Source organism: Pogona vitticeps, chromosome 3 (genome assembly GCF_051106095.1).
Source record: "Pogona vitticeps strain Pit_001003342236 chromosome 3, PviZW2.1, whole genome shotgun sequence".
NCBI classification, from domain to species: Eukaryota; Metazoa; Chordata; class Lepidosauria; order Squamata; family Agamidae; genus Pogona; species Pogona vitticeps.
Window position 1 is genome coordinate 11,592,679 of NC_135785.1, and position 22,367 is coordinate 11,615,045.

At 41.2% G+C, this 22,367-nt stretch overlaps 1 protein-coding gene across 5 annotated transcripts in view; it reads left to right on the forward strand.

The window, feature by feature from the left end:
- Nucleotides 1–22,367, forward strand: part of PEX5L (peroxisomal biogenesis factor 5 like) — a 193,995-nt gene that overhangs the window by 159,364 nt on the left and 12,264 nt on the right. For all 5 annotated transcript variants that reach the window (XM_072996233.2, XM_072996235.2, XM_078389629.1 and 2 more), the window contains 6 exons: nucleotides 2,111–2,237; nucleotides 3,357–3,453; nucleotides 10,544–10,639; nucleotides 18,926–19,042; nucleotides 20,360–20,503; nucleotides 21,973–22,043. In XM_072996233.2, coding sequence (XP_072852334.2) covers nucleotides 2,111–2,237; nucleotides 3,357–3,453; nucleotides 10,544–10,639; nucleotides 18,926–19,042; nucleotides 20,360–20,503; nucleotides 21,973–22,043 — 652 coding nt within the window. The remainder of the gene's footprint in view (nucleotides 1–2,110; nucleotides 2,238–3,356; nucleotides 3,454–10,543; nucleotides 10,640–18,925; nucleotides 19,043–20,359; nucleotides 20,504–21,972; nucleotides 22,044–22,367) is intronic.

A 22,367-nucleotide genomic window follows, 5' to 3' on the forward strand; every position in this document is an offset into this window, starting at 1 on the left:
AACCTTTCCTGTGCTTCTCATCCTCAAATGTCCATGCAGAAAGGAAATAGTTATTGTCATTTAATGTGATTTACATTGAAAATATTGTCTTTGTTGTTACACGGTTTTGCTTGGTTTGAGTCAACAAACTGTTCTTGTTTCACATTCTTTTCCTTTCTTGGGAATGCCACAGAATGCCTCTCCAGGTCTTATGGAGCACTAGACAAAGGAAAGTCACTACTGTAGTTCCTACTGTGTGTCTATTGCCAGGACTAGAACAGGTGCTTGCAATTTCCTGCCTCATTTGCCAACATAACCTGCCAGCTGATTCTTTTTTGCATGCATTTTCTTCTTCACATGGAAAACATGTGCCAAAGATTTTGTTGAGAAGAACTGAACAACGCAGGCATCGTTAAGCACCCTCCTACTTTTCGCATCCTTCACAGCAAGATTTCTGATTGGTCTTTGAGGGTTTGGAATTAATCCTGCTTTTTAGTTGTTGCAGTAAAGTTAAGGCTAGGGACGAAAAAGAATTTTGTTAGATTTTACATTCTCATGAAAGGTGTTTCTGAAATCCATTGAAAGAAGAGATAACGCCTCACCAAAAATGTACACATTAGCAGAGCTTATAGTGTTTTGAAGGAATGAGGTATGCCCAGGAAAATGCGCCCAGTTTAAAATGCAGTTATCTACTGTGTATGCATTTTAAAAAAATAAGCACAAGCCCACTTAATGAGGGGTAGTGTGTCAATTTGATGGAATGTGTAAGTAAATTTGTATGTTAGATAACATGGATAAATTAATGCACAGATTAGGGGAAATGTACAAAGAATCTGTACATAACTTTCAGTGCAATAAAAAATAAAATCTTACAAGTAAGGGCCAAAAGAAAATACAAGTGGAATTGGGAGAAACACAAGAAAATTGAGACTGAAAGACTTTCTTTTCTATATTTGAAAGAGGCCAGTAGATTCTGAACTAGTTTTGGAGACGTGGAGAAAGTGCAAGATGACTCAAAAAGTTTCCAGTTATTTTCTCTCTCCACAAGAAAATTGTCCCTTGTAAATCTTTCCCAGCTCCTCCCATCGTTCATCAAAAGAGGTGGATTTAAAAGTCCCTGTTACTCAAATGTCCTTGTGGAAAAGATTAGTGATTTCAGAAAGACGTGTTTCTATGTGAAATGTGACCATGTGTGCAAATGTATTGGTGACTGTTGAACATTTCCCCCCCCCCCGATATTCTGCTGTAAACACGCCAATAACAAATGGCATACAGCAGTGGTTTCCAAACATTATGGATTCGTGGCTTCCTGTATTTACTGACCACTGGCCACAGCTTCAGTTGCTTGGAAGGACCATCAGGGGTTTCACTGCCATTAGGGGTGGGATCTTGACACCCCAAGGGCTCACCTCCTTTCAGGTCCTGAAGGAGGAAACTCATGAGGCCACCTGGCAAGCACCTCCACTGGGGACTATAGAGATGGGGCAAGGAGAGACAGGCACACACCTGCGCTTCCAGTTCCTGTTTGACATAGAGCTACGTACAGTGGGGTCTCGACTTACGAACGGCTCGACATACGAATGTTTCGAATTATGAACCGCTCTCATAGGAATATATGGACTCGAGTTACGAACTTAGATTCGAGTTACGAACTCTTTTCCCCCCCTTTTTTTAAAGCTAAGTCATCTTAGGTTAAAAGGAAAAAAGAAAAAATATCCCCCTCTAGTGGCAGAAGGCGGAATAGCAGCTTCCCATTAGTTTCTATGGACGAAAAGAGCAGATACGGATTAAATGGTTTTCAATGCATTCCTATGGGAAATGCAGATTCGACTTAAGAACTTTTCGACCTGAGAACTGCCTTCCAATACGGATTAAGTTCGTAAGTCGAGACCCCACTGTACAGCTCTTCTACAGCCTATGTTCCGTCCTTTTTCCCATGGCGCCCCTGGATCCTGGACAGCTCACAGAGCCATGGTGTACATTTTGGGAATTCCTGACATACAGTATGGACCGCATAACCTAACAACTTAGAGTGGCAATTTCGTCCCCAGTGTTTTCAAAGGGAAAAAAGATTCTCTTTCTATCCTGCATTTTTCCTTACAAGATCTCGTTTTCTTTTTCTCACTCTCAGTCAGTATTCAGGCACAGCTGGAGAAATGGGATGAAGTGAGGTTTCATGGAGATAAGGCTACCAAAGGTTTTTCTGCACCAGAGAAAAAGCCTTCAGCTTCTAGAGCTCCATCAAAAGAATTTTTATGGTAAAGCATATTTTTTTTTTACTTGTGCAACAGGACTGATTCAAACATTGGACGGGTTGAGAAAAATCGCTTCAGACACTGAGCTTAAAAATAATAAGTTTCAAGTAATTACCGTATTATTACCATTAAAACATTTAATGATATTATTTTAAGGATTGGTAATATTGATTGGTAAAGTTGTAAAAAGTGTAGGGAGTTAATAATTATTCTTTACTCCTAAAATGTTGCTCTGTGAAGTGAGTCTTACACACATTTGTTATTTCAAAGATTTTTTAAAAAATTAAAATACTAAAATATGCCCTGTCACCAATGTGCTACCAATGTTGTTATCTTTCAAAGAGCATCTCTTCCATGAGATGATGTACGAACCTTGATACATGTGATATCTTTACGCCTTATCACAAGGGGTGCATACATGAATGACATCATGTCTCCACTATTCAGTTCATCTTGGAATGTGAAAAGCAGCTCTTGGGATGTATATATCATAGAACCATAGATTAGCTGAGTTGGAAAGGGCCTATAAGGCCATCAGATCCAACCCCCACTGCTCAAGGCAGGAACCCAAATCAAAGCAGATCTGACAGAGGGTTGTCCAATTTTCCCTTGAATGCTTCCAGTGTTGGAGAGTTCACCATCTCCCTAGGTAATTGGTTCCATTGTCATACTGCTCTAACAGTTAAATGTTTTTCCTGATATTCAGCCTAAATCTGATTTTCTGAATTAACTGCCCTGCACTCTGGGATGATTGAGAACAGATCCGGCCATTCCTCTGTATGATTGCATTTCAAGTATTTGAAAAGTGACATCATATCGCATATCATATTTGGAAACTATACTTCTGTTAATGCATCCTAAAATAGCATTTTCCATTTTTGCTGTCACATCACACTCATATTCAGCTTTTGATCTACAACAATTCCAAGATCTTTCTCACATGTAGAATTACAGAGCCAAGTATCCCCCATCTTGTAACTGTGCATTTGGTTTTTGTTTTTTAGTTTTTGTTTTTAAAAATTATTCAGGGTGAGACTGTATTGTTATGCCGTGGAGAATATTGGTTCCTCTGTTCACAATATCATGCTGCAATAATGGGATATATAAATGCTTTATTTCTAGGTCCGCAGAGAACAGATCCCAGTCAGAGCTGGCTAATGTCAAAACTGCTTTGGAATCTGATTCAGCCTCGGATTTAGAATTAGCACCTGCACCAAAGGTAAGAGGCCACAATCATTTGGGGGAGAAAAAGTGTCTTAAAAGTAAATCAGGATAGCCTTGCTGAAATTCCAGCCCAGTCTGTGAAAATAATAAACATGTGATATAAAACCTCTAAACTCCATATAGAATTTTCAGATGAGACAGTTAGCACATCATTAGAAACAAAGCTGCCTTAAGAGCTGAAAGATGTTTCAGCTCAGCAATCCAAAGAGAAAGGGAGGTGACACTTCCGTTGTTATGTTCATTGAGTTACCTCCTACTTATGACAACACTATGAATGAGTGCCCTACAAAATGTCCTATCCTCAACAGCCCATATCCTGTGTTAACAATGGCTTCTTCACATTACAGCAGGAGAATCAAGTGCTGAGGTACACCCATTTCTTTAAAAACAATTAACAGTTCCTCATGATCCAGGCAGTATAGGTTGAAATACTTCTGATTGTTGTGGGCTTTACTGGCTGTTTGGCCGTGTTCTGAAGGTTTTTCTTCCTAACATTTCACCAGTCTCTGTGGCCGGCATCTTCAGAGGACAGGAGTCAGAACTCTGTCTGTGCTCTGGTGCAGTTTGTTGGATGGTCAAGTATTTATAGCTGTGGGATCAGCTTTTGTCCTTTTCAGGAGATTGGGTGATTATGGTGACCACGGTGTTTTTTTGTTGTGGGTGTATTGTTGTGATAAGGGGGAGAGATGATCTGTCACTGTGATTGATGGGTATTGTTAGCTGGTCTTTTGTGTGCAGTGATCACCGGTCCTTGTGGCTGGGTAGAGTTTGTTGACCTTTTGCAGGCTGTATTTTTCAGTGCTGGGAGCCAGGCTTTGTTGAGTTTTAGACTTCTTTTTTGCTGAAGCTCTGCTGGTGTTTGTGGATTTCAGTGGCTTCCCTGTGCAGTCTAACATAATGATTGCTGGTGTTGTCCAGTACTTCTGTTTTTTGAAATAGAATTTCATGTCCAGCTTGTTTTACAGTATGTCCACCTACTGCTGATTTTTCCGGTTGTTTTAGTCTGCAGTGTCTCTCATGTTCTTTGATTCTGGTGTGGATGCTGCGTTTTGTGGTTCCAATATATACTGTACCTGGCCACAACTGAAATACATCTATTGGGCTATTTAAAAATTACAAGCAAATGCTAGTTTTCAGCCTGTGCAGGCCTTCATCAGGCTTGGCACCACTTATCTGTGGATGATACTGAAAAACCACAAGAGTTCCAAAATTCATAGCTAAATATCTGTGCTAAGGTTTTTTCTTAAAGTGAATTTCAAATGAGGGCTGTAAAGTCAGCTCAGGAGTGTTGGTTATAAATTCCAACTCTGGCAGTGTTGTCCCAAAGATGGAAGTCTGCCAGCCACTCAGCATTTCCCCTCTTTCTTTCATTGCCTTAAATTGAAACAAAGGGTGTGTGTGCATGTGTGTGTATGTTACTGGAGATTAGGGTAACGCAGAAATGCAGCAAACCTCCCATAAGAGAGTAAGGATAAATTTTAGTTTACCTAGTAGGTGGGCCAATTACAGTCAAATAAACCGTTTTACCTAGTGGTTGAAGAAAAATGTCATCAGGTTGCAGTCTTGCTTGGCAAGATGCAAATTAGCTTGCACTTGTTTTGTGTCTGGTCACTGGGAAGTAAACAGAATCTTCATTCACAAATGTGACTGCCAGGGCAGAGCAGCTCTTGAGGAATTTGTCTCTGGAGGGAAAAGTTTTGATCACCTCCTCATAGTAGTGTCTTGTTTCATTCAGCCATTAGAGGAAGGATACTTAGAACATTCCCTTGCAAAGGTAATCCACCATATGACTTGCGATTTGCCAGCCTGCTGCTTCTTTCATAATTTGTATGCTTTTTGTAAAACTCTGAAAGGTAATTCATAAAAATTGACCAGTCAAGGGAAGAAGGCAATAACCCCTGCCCCCAGTACCTGCTAGAAAAAAACCCACATTATTGTAATACCATACTTCCTTGGCCAAAAATGCTCTTCCAAGCATAAATCAGAGCAATTTTTACGAAGCTTTTGAAGACTTGTTAGGAGATCAATACTGCAATAAAATAATGTGACTCTAAAAAGCAGAAAAGAAGAAGAAAGGCAGTTAAATAAAAAAACTGGCATATTTCCTATGTGGCACGATATGTAAGTCGTTGTGATTAAATTCATTGCTGGTGTCTTGGTGGCTGCTGCTGATAGCCTAAAATTCAACAAATTTATTGAAGGATATTTTGGAAGGATACGTCACAGCATGGCCAAGAGAAATGCAAAGAAAGAATGGTGAATATTGTCAGCTGGGACGGTGCCTTTCCATTAAGGAGTGGGGGTGATCTTTTACCCCCATTTGCACCACCCCATAGCAAAGCAGCTAGCAAGGAACTCTTTCCCTGCTCACTTGTGGCAGAAAAAGGACCACTCCTGAGAGACCAGAAAGAGTACAGTCCAGTAAGTTCCAATTCATGATGTACAAACACATTACTCTTAACACCAAGCTTGGAAACAAGGCTTTTTTAGACTTTAGCTCCCAGGTTCCCCCAACCAGTTTGGTCAGTGGGTAGCAGGTAGAGAGAGAGTGTGGTGTCTGATTCTAGGAATGCTCTACAACAGAGGTCCCAACCCCTGGTCTGCAACCCGGCAGCGGTCCGCAGCCTATCCAGGACCGGACAGCGAACACAGATCTCCTAACCTTCTATGAGCGCCATTGCGCGCATGCGCACAAGTGTGTTCCACCGCCATGTGTGCGAGTGTCCTCCCCATGAGCACAGTGTGCTCAAGCAAGCTCCGCAACACACCTGCTCTACAAGACCTAGAGAGGAATTAAAGGATTCCTGCTCGCATAATTCAACTGGGGCAAAATTATGGGAGTAGAAGTCCTTTAATTAAAAAAAAAATTCCCATTCCTGTTTGAAACCAAGAATACCTTGTTGCTGTGCAGAATCACAAAATCCCTGCACTTGTATAATTTGATTATGCAAAGGAACTACACAAGTTTTGACCTCTTCTTCATGTCTCTTCCCAACATTTTAACCAATGTCTCCTTTTCCTACACTGTTTATTCACATATCCAAATTCAGTCATGACCTTGTCATTCACTAGCAACCTCATGCCAGATTCATTGGGAGTACTTTGTCAAGAATACTCTTGTAGACCATCTGGCATTCCTTAGAGATCAGGGCTGCTGTCCATTTTTGACAGTGTTGAGATGCACTACCTCCTGCTTAGACTCGAGGAGCAAGACCGTTCCATTTTTATTTCCAAGGACCAGATTGTAGAAAGATTGCTAGCAGCATTTGTGTTCTTCTTTTTCTAAGTGAAGGCGGGATCTGTCATCTCAGCTGCATGACCAGTGCATGCCATGTGTGGTCAATGTGCTTCTCTCCTTTGTAGTAATTACTGTATGTGCCTTCAAGTCAATTATGACTTACGACGACCCTTCCCACAGTTTTCAAAGTATAAAGCACTCAAACCTGGTTTGCCACTCCCTTCTGCTAGTGATGCTCTGCGACCACTTCCAGGGATGACACAGGTTGGCTGCTCTTCCAGGAGGCATAATGGGGATTCCACAGCTAGTGGTTTCAACCCACTGAGCTAGCTAGCCAACTTCCTAGGTAATGATTCATTTTTATCGTGCTTTACAGTTTCAGAACTTTGTGGGCATTTCCTGATTGTAATTCTTTTTCAGGACTTGAAGGGCAGTAGTAGAGAACCAGATGTTGTTGACTCCAGCTCCCGTCAGTCTCAACCACCATTTTCAGTTATTGGGGATGGTAGGAATGGGTTCAGCAACATCTGGAGGATCCAAAAGTTCCACACTTCTGCTCAAAAGTAAATGAGTATTGTTATCCTTGTGAAAGCCTAATCCAGCTTGAAGTGTTGTTTAGGTAAAGTGAGGAAGCAAGGAGCTCACAGCCTTGAGCTCACGAGAGAAAAAGTGTGATACAATTTTAAATTCGAAAATAACCAAATTAATATGCCCGTTGGCAGAGAAGTGAGGCTCAGAGAGATTGGCCAAAGCCACTTCATGAGGTTCAGAAAAAAAAAAACACAAGTGAAACTGACTTAATTCTGACTTATGGTGACCCTTTCAGCTGTATTCATACATAAAAGATAAGGCAGGGCGTTGTAAGGCCTTGGCCTTTCAGTTATGAACATATTATGTGTGCTGTTTGATCATTTCCATTTGTAGTGCAGGCCCCTAGTGGGAATGGTAAAATTCCCATATTTTTTCCCAAGCTAACGTTTCATTCCCAACAAGCCAGAATGACAATCAATCATTTGTTTTGGGCTTTCATTCTCCTTCAAGGCCTTTTGTGAAGGTAACCATACTCAAAGTAGCTCATTCATCAAAGAGAATTAGTTTCTGTGCTCTGTAGCAAAATGGAAACCAAGCAGACTTTAGTTATCTAACATCCTCAAATTTTAAACTGGAATGTTAATATTAAATAGCTTATCTACTCCTAAAACCAATATGCCGTGTGTTTAATTATGGTCTTATGCTTCAGCTAACTTCATTCCTCAACTCCTAGCCAGAAAAATATAGGGAAATACTCTTAGATTATTCCCAGTAGAGGCAATTCTGATATTGCACTTCGGAAATATTTGAAAAATACCAAAGTCAAATAATACTTTCTTTACTACTTTGGACTGATAAGATAATGGCATAAAGTCAGAATAGGTGCTTTAAGAGTGCACCTAAAATGCTCTTTAAAAGTATCTTTTGAAAGTAACTTGGACCACTCATCATGCCTAAATAACTTGAGTTACTCATATTTGAAAAGTTTCCTTGTAACTACGGGTTACATTACTTGTTACCAAAAGTATTTACTTTAGTTACACAGAATGATACTTCATATAATTAGTCACATCCAAGCTTTCCTGCTAAGAGCTAAACAACCATATCATACTCAGGCTACTTCCTCTTCTGACAAAGCTAAACATAAGTTCAAAGGACACTTGTCCTGACTGAATCAAGTCTGTATTTCAGCCCTGAAATTGGATGCAGTAGAAATTATATCCACTATGGAAATGGCTCACTGCAAACAAATGACCTTAAAGATCATGATAATCAGAACTGTAATAATGCAAGTAGATGCAGTTTCAGTGCACTGTTAAGACATTTGGCTAATGAGTTTAACCCTAGACAAGTATGAGGTTAAGTGCTTAGCAAAACCGATGTTTTTAGGGCATTGGCCTGACCTTCCTTGCCTTGTCTGGCAAGGAAATGGGGCATTCTTCCTCATTGTGTTTGTGAATTCAGAATTTGTGAATGTTTTTTTTTAATACAAATAAAATGATGCCTTCAAACTTCTGTTGTACTTTTAATGGGTAGAATACTGATGATGAAGAGGAACAGCCGAAGGAGCCAAGAATAGCAGAGAAGTGACAAATGCGCTTGCTTAAGCAAAGTGGGGGGGGGGAGTGGAAAGTATAGATCTGCTTCCTATTTGTTTCATTAGAAGTAACTCTGAAATCAGTGGGGTGGTGTGCTAGTTCCCTGGAGATACATGGCAAAATGTCCCCCTTTCTGGAGGACTGTCACTACATTACTTTCTTTAAAGCAAACCCTTCTTTTTTATTCTTCAAACTGAACCCTTTTGACTGTTTCTGTGACCTTAATTGGTCTCCAAACATCTTCCTTCTGGGCAATTAAAGCTGTAACCATGTAAGAGCTTACAGTACTTTGGAAAGCTCTTGCTGGTAAGCCTATTATATACATGCACGGTCATAACAAAAGGGTTGTTTTTCCCTTTCGAAAGGGTCTTTTTGAGGATCAGTATTTCAGTCTCTGCATCTTGGATTCTTACCAGTTTTTTTTTAAAAAAGTAGGTGGGACCAACTATTCTCTGTCAAGCTTAGCAAGATTGGTCTTTTCAATTTGTATGAGCTACTTTAAATCTGGGGACATTCAGGGTTGCTTCTTTCTGCATGGGGGGAGGGGAATAGCTTTACTTAAAAAAACAACTCAACAACTCTTTGTTCAACCGTCCCCATATTTGGCACAGAGTGAGAGCAGACTGTCTGCTATGTCTGTGCTTAATTTGGTGCTGATTTAAAGACATGTTTCAAAGTTAATTTTTTTTGTTTGGGCTGCCCCCATTTTTAAAATTGCCTTGTTGAATGTTGATTTTGCTCAGCTGCACAACAGCATAGCTATATTACTATGCAGCTATAATGTCATATATTTAGCTATATTACTTTGCAGCTATAATGTCTGGTTCCATGACACACGTGTGTGTGTGTGTGTGTGTGTGTGTGTGTGTGTGTGTGTGTGTGTGTGTGTGTGTGTGTGTTCTCCTGACTTTTTAAATAATATTTAGAGTATTTATTTTTAAAAAATATTTTATCACACCTTTCTCAAGGCTAGTTGGTATTTGAGAAGTAGCTGCAGCCAGGGGGCTCCTTTACCCCTACTCAGAATGCTTCCTTATTAACTTGGCCATCAGCATCAGTCTGAAGTGAGTCAATTGTGACTAGCTGGAATCCAGGATTAGAGAGGAAAGATCAAGGGAGACATGATGGCAAATGCATATTCAAAACATATACCTTTTCCATGGAAATTTTCCAGCAGAACATATCTCAGGAACCAGACTTGCAAATCAAGCCCATATTTATTTTCCAGTGATAAGCCGCAAAACAAGTTATTTTCACATCTGCAGTAGAATTTCCTCAGAATTGCAAATTAAGCCTGTGTTTATCTTCAAGTGACCAGTCACAAAAGAAAGCACACCAAATACAATACATGATTAAAAAAAATGATGTTCTATGGCAAACGAGATGTCTTTCACCACTTCAGGGAGCACTTTTTTAAAAAAATGTGCTAAGCATTCATGGTTGTGAAGTCAGAATCAAAGGACAATTGAGGAGACAGGTTTGAGAAGCAAACCAGAAATCCAGATGAGAAGATAACTGGGGATACAAAAATATATTCCACAGCTTGGGGCAATTGTATTATCTAGGCATGACCCAACTTTGCCCTCTTATGCTTCTGTTTGTACAGACACGCTGGCTCTTACTGTAGCACATTGTCTCTCTCAGTGAAAAACACCCCCACACACACACACACACACAAACACATCCTTATTCCATTTTATTTTCTCTATTTCTTTTAGGTACGATCCACCAAAGAGCAACATTGGAGAGGCACTCTCCTCTCACGAAATCACTCCTTGGAGGAGGAATTTGAAAGAGCCAAAGCTGCTGTTGAGGTATTTGGTGTAATGGTATTTGATATGTGACTAGCAGGCCGTGTAGGACAGCCGGGCCACATCTCGTGTTTTAAAATGCCAAAGCTTTAGTTTTGTAAAGCAACATAATGAATATACCTTATGCAAACATACATAGTTATGCTACCTTTGTGTGACAGAGTGTAGCATTGAAAGTTCAGTTATAAGTAGCATGTATTAGCAAGATGGAGAGAAGCAATTTATTCAAATCGGTGGTTGCAAATCAGGAGATTTGTTTCTCTTTCACTTCTACGCAATTGTGTTTGCTTATTTCTATCCTAGATTATGCGTTTCCCTTTTACTGCTGCCAATCTCCCTCAGATCTTTCCTCCATGATCTTTGTCATTCAGTTCACATTCATCTTTCTCTGCTTTCTTTTGCACAATAGCAGATTATTCAGAAGGTGGCCTGCAATGTTCACAGGCCTCCGTGGCATCCTTCTGCTGTATGTTATGATAAGGTGACCTGATATCTAAAATATTTCAATACAGTGGGGTCTCTACTTAAGAACTTAATCCGTATTGGAAGGTGGTTCTCAAGTGGAAAAGTTCTTATGTAGAATCTGCATTTCCCATAGGAATGCATTGAAAACCATTTAATCCGTATCTGCTCTTTTCCGTCCATAGAAACTAATGGGAAGCTGCTATTCCGCCTTCTACCACTAGAGGGGGATTTTTTCTTTTTTTTCCCTTAGGTCAGGGAACAGTGTTAAAAGCACTTCTGACGAAGCTAATTTTGAAGCAATGGACTGAAAACCAATTAATCCGTTCTGGCTGTTTTTTTTTTTATGTAGAGGTGCGTTCGTACATTGAAGCATTAGTTCCCATAGGAACTAATGCAAAGCTGGTTAATACGTACTCTACCACTAGGGGGAGAACTTTTTTTTAACCTAAGATGACCTAAGGTTAAAAAAAGAGCAGGAAAGTTTTTTTTTCCTGTTCTTATCTGGATTTTTGTTCTCAAGTAGAAGCAAAATTTAGCAAATGGAGCTGTTCTTAAGTGGAATTGTTCTTAAGTAGGGACGTTCTTAAGTAGAGACCGTACACTGCTTGTGCTGGTCTGTTGGGATGAATGAGGCATTCATCCGCCCTTGAAATGGCTTGGGCTACCTTGAGCGAATCCTCTCTTTCTGCTTCCTTGGCTGGTTGACTTTCCCATTGTGTGTGTGTTAGTGCTTCTCCTGCTTTTTGAAAGAAATACATTTTTGTTCTTTTATTACTAAGATTCACTCTGCATTCAGTTTTACAACCTCCAATGAATTGGGGCTAGCCTTTCCCAACAATGGCACTATATGAATCCTAAACAAAATAGTAAGAGGTTACTGAGAAAACTCATAAGAAGTGGTTTGAATGCTTGAAATGTATTATGTCTGCAAAGGCTATATGTCCCAAATAGAATAGATCCGCTAATGAATGGAACTCATTAAGTCAGCTCTTAGGTAAGTCCTGTTGATTCAACTGATCCTATTTACTTGGGACTAACAAGTGGATTTAGCTTTTTTTTTAAAAAAATCAATGAACACACAGTTCGGTTTGTACAACAGATTTTGTACTACTGATGGGAAGGGAGCTCTTTCCTTTGAATAAAACATAGACCCAAAATATTATTTATTTTATTTATTTAAAATATTTTTACTCTGCCTCTCATACAAAGGATCCCAGGAGACATGAGTGCTAGCAGCTATGCACTTCAATTAGGAAGCATTCCACCAGAAATAGTTTCTTTTTAATAACATACTGAGTAGTCAATTGACTAGATGGTCAGGGTATAAATGCAATAAATAAATAAATAAAATACTTGCTCTAAAATACTGTACTTAGAATGATAATTATAACAACCCTGTATCAAATTTTGTTGCAAGGGTAGAGAAAGAAAGAAGCAGCTATTGGCAAGGGACTTAATGAAAAGACGGATCAGCTTTGGACTGTGGCAGGAAAAAAAAAGGAAATGAAACTTGTGGGATTTAGTGGATGGCAATTTTTCCAGAAATTTTAAATAATCTACCTGAAGAATAGAAATTGACTATAAAATCATGAGTAAAGGTTGGTGGAGACGCAAATAGAACAGGGTTGTTGAGACTATGAAAAGACTAAAATATATGTTTAATATCAAGCAACAAGGATCACTTTTTAAGGATCTTTCTGCAGTGCTTGGCTTTAAATATTCAGCTTTCTCACAAGCTGAAATCTTGTGAAGAACCTAGTTCTGCATGGTCTTATGATCCCTCTTATATAATGGCTGTGAGCAGATTCTCTGTAATAGAAAAAGGTGAGTGTTCTTTACAGTGTTTGGAATGTTATCACATTTTCGGTTGGCTTGAGAAGGAACTATAGAAATTTCTCCCCTGAGTATTCAGCTGAATCTCCCCTTCCCATTTAAGTGCCTGGAAGAAAAGGTAGAGAATTTTGAGAGACCTTTTCCACTCGTGCAAAGAGCAGATGGCCTTGGCAATCTGCTGCTATTAGAAGAAGCAATACTAAGTTAGACCGATGGCTCCACTGATCGATAGATGACGGAATTTGTTGTGACTGAGGAGAGCCCTGGAAACTTAGTTTCTTGCACTACAATTCCCAGAAATCAATGCTAACTGTGGATTCCTGAAGCTTACAATTTTAAAAAAAACTAACTTTGCCAAACTCTGGTTTTGACTGTATTTTTACAATAGTGGGTCTACTTTTACCTCCATGATGGAGTGGAGTTGGAGGTCCTGCGCTCACACTTCTAGGACTCTATGTCCATCTGTCCCCCCGCACCTGTTGTGTTTCAAATATTACCACCAAACCAAGAATTCTTTGCTTATTTGTTGCTTGATCATATCAAAACTGTTTCTCTTTAATCCTAGAGCTGAAATTTCCCAATTGCTTTGTTATGTTGTAAACCATATCCAAAGGTACCATGGACTGGATTGGATTTCCTGCCTTTGGCCAAATATAAAGACAACAATAATATTTTTTAATTAAAATTGTTATCATGCTAACACAAGTACTGAATGCAACCTGTTTAAATAATAATACTTCTGTTTCTCAAAATCATGGTTCAACAATAACAAGAACCCCTGTATAATTGCGCTACAAAAAAATGGCAATGGAAAATGCAGTAGTTTCGTAAGGACTCTTTGGTTTTGTTCTTCTGGTCCTAGCTGGTTCTTGATTGGTTAGGTTAAGGTTAAGGTTCCCCTTGACAATTTTTGTCCAGTCGTGTTCGACTCTAGGGGGCGGTGCTCATCCCCGTTTCCAATCCATAGAGCCAGCGTTTGTCCGAAGACAATCTTTCCGTGGTCACATGGCCAGTGCGACTTAGACACGGAACACTGTTACCTTCCCACCGAGGTGGTCCCTATTTATCTACTTGCATTTGCATGCTTTCGAACCGTTAGGTTGGCGGGAGCTGGGACAAGCGACGGGCACTCACTCCATTGCGTGGACTTGATCTTACGACTGCTTGGTCTTCTGATCCTGCAGCACAGGCTTCTGCGGTTTAGCCCGCAGCGCCACCATGTCGAGGATGTCACAAAAATGTGCACAGCAGGTGTCTAAAACTTGGTGGAATTGTTTCCAACTCTTCAAGTTACAGGTTTAAAGAATGTCTGCCTTAAATGTCTGGTTCTGTATGGATTCCACAAGAAAATGTGACTCCAAGATTTAAACACCCCACCTTGAAGCAAGGTCAACCATGTACAGTATAACTCCATGAGTCTGAATGGCCTCTGGGGTTCTCCTATCTCTTGACAAATCTGTACATTTAAGTATGGCGCTGCAAGCTTTCATGAGGGAGCACTCCTCCTTTTGAAATTCATTATAACAGTTTGCTTTGCTGTCAGCAAAATGTGGATAATGCTACATCAAAATCTCAGCAGTACTGAGAACAGATGCTGCCTGTGAGATAAAGGGCTTTTGATTAAAGTAGTTTCCACTGAGTTTTTGAAGAAATATCAATTATATGGAGTTCAAATCAGTCATCCATATGCTGAGAGTAGTTGGGCAGGTTTCATCCTGGAACAAAGAACAGAAACAGAATCCACTTCCAGGACTTCAGTTTGGAAAGAAATACCCTTAAATTAAATCAGAGTGCCCAGTGAATGTGCATGGGCAGAGATATGAGGATCTAAACAAGCTGAGGCTACAAAACTAGAAGGCTCTGGCAGTGCTTTGCAGAACCAGAACTTAAAGTATATATTACACTTGCGTATTTTCATAGTTAAACACAATGTGAAAATGCACCTCTTTCACTGCTGAAAAAGCCCCAGGAGGCTTCTGAAAGCGGCGCGAGGGGGAGCTCTGGGGGGCGGGGGCGGGCCTGCCCCTGCCACACCCCCACCCACACCCACCCCAGCAAAGTGCAGGTTTCAGAGGCTTCCCCAGTGCATTTCCACTGCCTGTTTACCTGCTGGGCAAGCCTGGGGAAGCTTCTAAGAGCAGCGCCGATCAGCTGTGAGGCGGGGAGGGGGAGGGGCTGGAGCGGAGAAGATGGCTCCCGGCTCTTTTCTGGGACGGATTCCTCTCAAGACAGCCACCAAAAATGGCCGCCCTATGGAGGCTCTTCGCTGGACGGTGAGTTTTAAGCCCATAGGAATGCATTGAAGGGGTTTCAATGCATTCCTATGGGCTTTTTTGTTTCGGATAGTGACGATTCCGCATAGCGACGATTTTTCCCAAATGGATTATCATCGCTATGCGGGGCACCACTGTGTATTGTCCCCCTGCTTATTTAACTTATATGCAGAATACATCATGCGAAAGGCTGGACTGGATGACTCTTAAGCCAGAATTAAGATTGCTGGAAGAAATATCAACAACCTCCGATATGCAAATGATGCCACTCTGATGGCAGAAACTGAGGAGGAATTAAAGAACCTCTTAATAAGGGTGAAAGAAGAGAGCACCAAAAACGGTCAACATCAAGAAAACTAAGATCATGGCCACTGGTCCCATCACCTCCTGGCAAACAGAAGGGAAAGATATGGAAGCAGTGACAGATTTTACCTTCTTGGACTCCAAGATCACTGCAGATGGTGACAGCAGCCACGAAATTAAAAGACGCCTGCTTCTTGGGAGGAAAGCAATGACAAACCTAGACAGCATCTTAAAAAGCAGAGATATCACCTTGCCGACAAAGGTCCGCATATTCAAAGCTATGGTTTTTCCAGTAGCGATGTATGGAAGTGGACCATAAACAAGGCTGATCGCCAAAGAATTGATGCTTTTGAATTGTGGTGCTGAAGGAGGCTCTTGAGAGTCCCCTGGACTGCAAAGAGAACAAACCTATCCATTCTGAAGGAAATCAACCCTGAGTGCTCACTGGAAGGACAGATCCTGAAGCTGAGGCTCCAATACTTTGGCCATCTCAGGAGAAGAGAAGACTCCCTGGAAAAGACCCTGGTGTTGGGAAAGTGTGAATGCAAGAGGAGAAGGGGATGACAGAGGACAAGATGGATGGACAGTGTCATCGAAGCGACCAACATTAATTTGACCCAACTCCAGAAGGCAGTGGTGGATAGGAGGGCCTGGCACGCTGTGGTCCATGGGGTCATGAAGAATTGGACACAACTTAACAACAAGATCAGAAAAATATAAAGATTAGCAACATTTTTAACTGTCCTTGGATCATTTTGCCCTAATAGCTAATCAAGGTTTTTAAGGTACCTTGAGGTCATAGCTTTGAAAAAAGTTGCCTTTTTACTGTAGATTTCAGAAGCCCCCATCTGCAGTAGCCATGCTACCTGGCAAATTCTGGGAGATGTAATCCTTCTAAATAATTTTGTACATGAGTGATAGATTCTTTGCACTGAATATTTCAAGTATACGTTCCCTTGAGGTTCTCAGCTACTGTGTTTTCTGCTGCAATCCAAGCCAAGTGAAAAGCAAGACTAGTGTCTGGAAGAATTACTGTTTGGACTACAGCTCCCAGAATCCTCCAGCCAGCACAGTCACTATTCTTTCATTTTACATTCTGCTTCTCTCCCTTCTAAGACCTAAGATGGCTTACAATATACATTTGAAAAAACAATACGGTTAACAACACAATAAATTACAATAGGACCGCCTCCCGTCTGCAGGATCAGTATCCACTGATTCACTTACCCCTGCCTGAAAATACTAAATAGAAAATCCAGAAATACTTATATGTATCTTCAGGGCATTTACCATACCTGACCAGGAAAGGGAGCCAGAAACAATGCAATGTACAGTGTTCAATACTTCCACATTTTTCGGCATCCAGGGGGGTGCTTGGAACCCATTCCCTCACAGATACCACAGTCCTGCTGTACAATATTAGCACAATATTGCTGCATTTTCGTGTATAAGATGCTACTTTTTCCTAAAATCAGTACACTAAAAATTGAGGAGTGTCTTTCACATGGAGTAAGCTGAGAACATGGAGAGAACAAAACGGCCCATACCTTGCCTCTGTAAACAGGCTTCTTTCAATCTCGAGGCTTAGCTTCCTTCAGTCACAAGGCTTAGCTTCCTCCAGTCACAAGCCATATGGAACTGACGTCAGCTGATGCTGTACAAATCAATTGGAACACACCTCGTTGAAGGTGGAGCCTGTAGGCTCAGATTCAACAGGGACTCCTAATGTCCGAGCGTTCCGAGCCAAGAGGCTGAATACTCAAAGCTACGTTTTCTTAATTTTGGGGTTAGAAAAGTGGGGGGGGTGCTGTTTCTTATAAACGGGGGCATCTTATAAACAGAAAAATAAGGTAAATAAGTAAGTAAACAAGCTACAACATATGATTAATAAAGCTTAAATATCCCAAAATAGAGCCTTTTCTTAGCTGTCGGCAAGGCAGAGGACCTTTCTCAACCCTCAGTTCCCAAATGTAGCCCAGGAGACCTTAACAGAGACTTTGGCTGTAGCTGAACCAGCAGTTCGGCATTACTTTTGCAAATGCTCAAGATTGTCCATGCCTGCCTTTAATTAGCAAGCATCTCATTTTAAGTATCCACCATGCAGATTAATTATTCCTGGGGCTGAAGATTCATTGATTCAGTTTTTCCATTTTATTTCTGAGAGAAGGAAGGCGCAGCAGCTGAGAGACACAATAACCTCACATTGTTCCCAAAAGTGCTCTCATAAAACTATATTACTTTGACTTTATTAAGGTGGAAGTACATGAAACAAATACAAGGTTTACTTACATAGGAACTTTGAGACATTCCGAGGACAGCTGTAAATAGATAGTGACTTCAAGCTGAATAATGTTAACTGGTTTGCAAACTTCTCCAGGGAGGGGCCTGTCTTGGCTTATGTTACCATAATGCATTGTGTAATCACTGGGAGCAGCTTTGATAGATCTTATCGCCATTTTTTGCCCTAGGGCCACAGTCTTTCCCCAATTTCTTTTTTTTAAAGCATGACAGAACCTAAAGTGGTTGGAAATACACTTCTGCTTTGAAAAACTGCTACAGTATTTTAAATTGAGAATATGGGCCTTGCAACCTATGTAAAACATTAATCACCGTTCCTGATGGCTTCTAGGGGATTCCCTCTTTGCATGGAAAAAGAAGGGGGTCAACAAGAGGGCCTGGAGCCACAAAGACAGACTTGGGCACGAAGGCTTTCCATAGCCGTTTATGTACAGTGAAACGTCATTATCATCATATCATCAACCTAATCATGTATTTCAGAAATTGGGAGAGTTTGTGTTTTTCCTTGGATGTAGTAAAATGTATATAATCCAGTATCATGTTGCTGGGTACCCAGTGCGGTGTAGAACAGTCATTCTCAATTTTGGGGAGTCCATGGCCATAGACACATTATGAAAGAAATATATGCCAAATTATAATTTTATAAACCCCAGAACAAACCTTATAAGGTGGTGTGCGAGGAATTGTGGCCCCCTTCAAATGTGACAGGGCCTCCCAGGGGGCCATACGGTCTCTGTTGAGAACGGCTGGTGTAGAGGACTCAAGAAGCCATGGAAACGCATTGGGGTGATGGAACTGGTAAAAACCACCCTTTAAATATATTACTTACCTTGAAAACCCTATTAGAGTAGCTATAAGTCCAGTGTGTCTTGACAGCATATAATACCATTCTATTGCTGGTCTCAGCTAGACAATAGACCCATTGAGTCAATTGTTGAATGGTAACTTGTAACACAGAATAAATATGCACAGCAATATAAACATTTTGATGCTCAGGTGTTCCAGTTTTGAAACAAAAAAGGGGAGCAGGAAGATGCCCTGAAGATGATGAAAGAAGCTTGTTTCTCTTCCATTTTTAATTCTTCTGAACTGCCCTTTTGCTTTATCTTCTCCCTAGTCAGATACAGAGTTTTGGGATAAAATGCAAGCAGAATGGGAGGAAATGGCTCGAAGGAATTGGATTTCAGAGGGCCAGGAAGCTCAAGGCCAAGCGACTGTCTCCATTAACGAGAAGGTAATACCAATAGGGTAGTGACAGGCCCATGGGGTTTTTAGGGGCCACTCTGAAGTCTTAATCAGAATGTTGCCCTTTCATATACCTAATAGAAGTGGGACATTTTGCAAATCCGTTAAGAACATGTTCGGATTTGTGTTTCTGTCTAAAATGCATCCACTCTTAGTAGAATATAAGCACAAAACATGCTCATTCTTAAACTGGGAGCCCAGGTAGCAGCCGCCACATAACGGCCACTGACTGCAGTATTGTCCTTGTGCTTCTGCTTCTCATCCACAAAAGGCTACTTTGCTGGTGCAAGGTTCTACCTCCTTCCCGGTATATTTCAGTGCCTTGCAGAAATAGGAAGATACATAAGCTGATATGGCAAGAAGAGAAAGAAGAGGAGGCACAGGGCTTCCCTTTTTGTAATATGCTCCTGCTGTGTTAGGTTCACCAGGTCTCAGAGCACCGGCTGAAGTCTCAGGGAACTATGATGCTTCATGTGGGTAGACTTATCTCAGGGTAAATGATGTTGGAGAATGAGAAAGCTTAACTGCGTGTGGGGTGGCCTCAACGCCCAGATATTCATCCCTTCCCCATTTGCCAGCTTGCACCAGTGCTCACTAGCTCAGCACAAGGGCATTTGGATGTGTGTTGTGCAAGTATTACAAGAATCTCACCGTGTCTGTTTCACTTTCATGCACACACATACTATTTTACAATCTATAGATCTGGCTCTCATCTAAGGAAATGCAGCTTACCTGAATGTTATGCTGTCATTCAGTGTATAGTGTAAGCATTTATAGTTCAAACATTTTTAATGAGGAGAAAGTCCGTCAAAATTCCATCCAGCAATGTTGTTGAAAACAAATCGCTGTGATGGAGAAGCAGTGGTACAGGAATACAGATGTGATGGGGAACCAGTGGTAGAGGAATACAAATGTGTGGGTTTTTTTGGAGTACAGCTCCCAAAATCCCCCAGATGGCTCTGGGGGATAGCATTGCCCATGTTTAGGGATGATGGAAAGTATGAGTCCAACAGCATCCAAGGTTCCACAGATTCCTGGGTCCTGCACTATATCCTTTCATAAAAATGTAGTTGCCTTTGAAGTGCAGTCACACATACACCACAGAAACATGCACATAGGAGACAATGAACAATTTAATTTTAGATGATTTAGGTCACAATCTCCTATACAGTCACTGGACAGTAACTTCCTTTGAAGTCAGTAGTTCTTCTTCTTTTTTTTCTGAACAGACATGATTAGGATCAGGCTGTTAAACTTCTTCTGTTCTCTGTCTCAATGTCACCATCCTTATTTTTCTCTCTTTCAGGGCTATTATTTTCACACAGAAAACCCTTTCAAAGACTGGCCTGGTGCTTTTGAAGAAGGACTGAAAAAGCTGAAGGAGGGAGATTTGCCCCTGACCATTTTATACCTCGAAGCAGCAATACTCCGAGATCCCCATGAAGCTGAGGTATCTGCCCCAGCTAATAGTCTGGAAGTAGGAAGAGCTTGCCGGAGCTTGCCTGGCCATGGCAGGAAAAGAATCTTTAGCGGTTACACCCGAGTGGCCAGCAGAGGCAGGAGGTCACCAATAAAACTGAGCTGAGGGAGGCTTGCATCATAATATTGAAAGCGGGAAGCTCACCGTTAGAAGGAAGAGGGAAGGTGCAATTGTGTCGATTGTGTATTGAATGTCTTATTGTATTTTGTGTCATAACATTAGAATAGGTCTGTTTGCTTTTATACTATTTTGAAGTTGAATTTAATGGAAAAGGTAGTAATTTTCTTACTATATCTGGTGATTGTTGTTTTATTTTGTCATAAACCGACCAGAGTGGCTTCAGGCCAAATGGGTCATATATCAATCAGTCAGTCAGTCAAACAAACAAATGTATTCCATTTTGATCCCCTTCATGGATTGTGGTTACCCAGGGTGGATATGGGAAGCGAGCATAGGGAGGCTGTGGGTTATAAGAGCCGGAGTGCTCTTGAGCCATGATGTGAAAAGAATAGCATCAGTCCTGTACACCAGTAACATATGAAAGTAATGTTTGGTGTGGTCTAACTTTTAACACCCGTGGTGGCGCTGCGGGCTAAACCACAGAAGCCTGTGCTGCAGGGTCAGAAGACCGAGCAGCCGTAAGATCGAATCCACGCAACGGAGTGAGCGCCTGTCGCTTATCCCAGCTCCCGCCAACCTAGTGGTTCGAAAGCATGCAAATGCAAGTAGATAAATAGGGACCACCTCGGTGGGAAGGTAACAGCGTTCCGTGTCTAAGTCGCACTGGCCATGTGACCACGGAAGATTGTCTTTGGACAAACGCTGGCTCTATGGCTTGGAAACGGGGATGAGCACCGCCCCCTAGAGTCGAACACGACTGGACAAAAATTGTCAAGGGGAGTCTTTACCTTTACCTTTTTAACTTTTAACACAGTGGGTATCTCTCAGAGTGTAATTACACAGGAAAATAGAGCACACTTCACACTGCATCTAGAGTGGTCTGGTACCATCTCTTTCCCACTGATCACATGCTATATGGGAATCCACACTCCAGCCCAACTCAAATGTGTCCCTTTTTAGCCCGGCTGTTCTGGGGCTGAGCTGGTTGGATTTGCTGGCAGACAGAAGGCCCGCAGAGTGACCCTTTCCAGAGCAATTGGACACATGTCTTACCAGCTGTCTGATCATGCCCTAAGATACAACCTGAGCTTGGAAATTTTTACTTTTCTTCAACTCGAATGTCCCAAGTAGGATGGCCATAGGCTCTGGGCCCAGGGATATATATGCCTTGATCCATTAAGTTTTCTGATCTTGCTTTTGTTTTTGCACCTTTTCTAAAAGGAACTTTTGTCATGTTCATTTTTGGCAAACATGCAAGACTGGATCTGGAACTATATGCAACAGTGCAATAATCCTATATGTAACTCTCTGTGTTGCAGGCCTGGCAGCTTCTTGGAATAACACAAGCAGAGAATGAGAATGAACAGGCAGCAATTGTTGCCCTCCAAAGGTAGGTGATACTAATTGCAGAGAACTCTCTGTTAAGTGCTGTGCGTTTCACATAGTGCTTCACATGTTGGTGCCAGTGGAAGATTAAAGGGGTCCAGAGAAGTTTTTCTGTGACCTTCTTGTGATGCACTGAGAAGTCAAGTACTCAAGCTGCTAAGAACAAAAATTCAGAGTCCTTCATGAGAGCAAATTCTGTGTTATCTAGCTTTCCTGCTAATAATTCCAAAGAAGCCTGGCAGAACCATGAAACAATAGGAAGCAATAGCTTCAGGTGGCAAGTTAATTGAGATGTGCCATTTATTCAATCCCTGTGTGTCATTAAGCA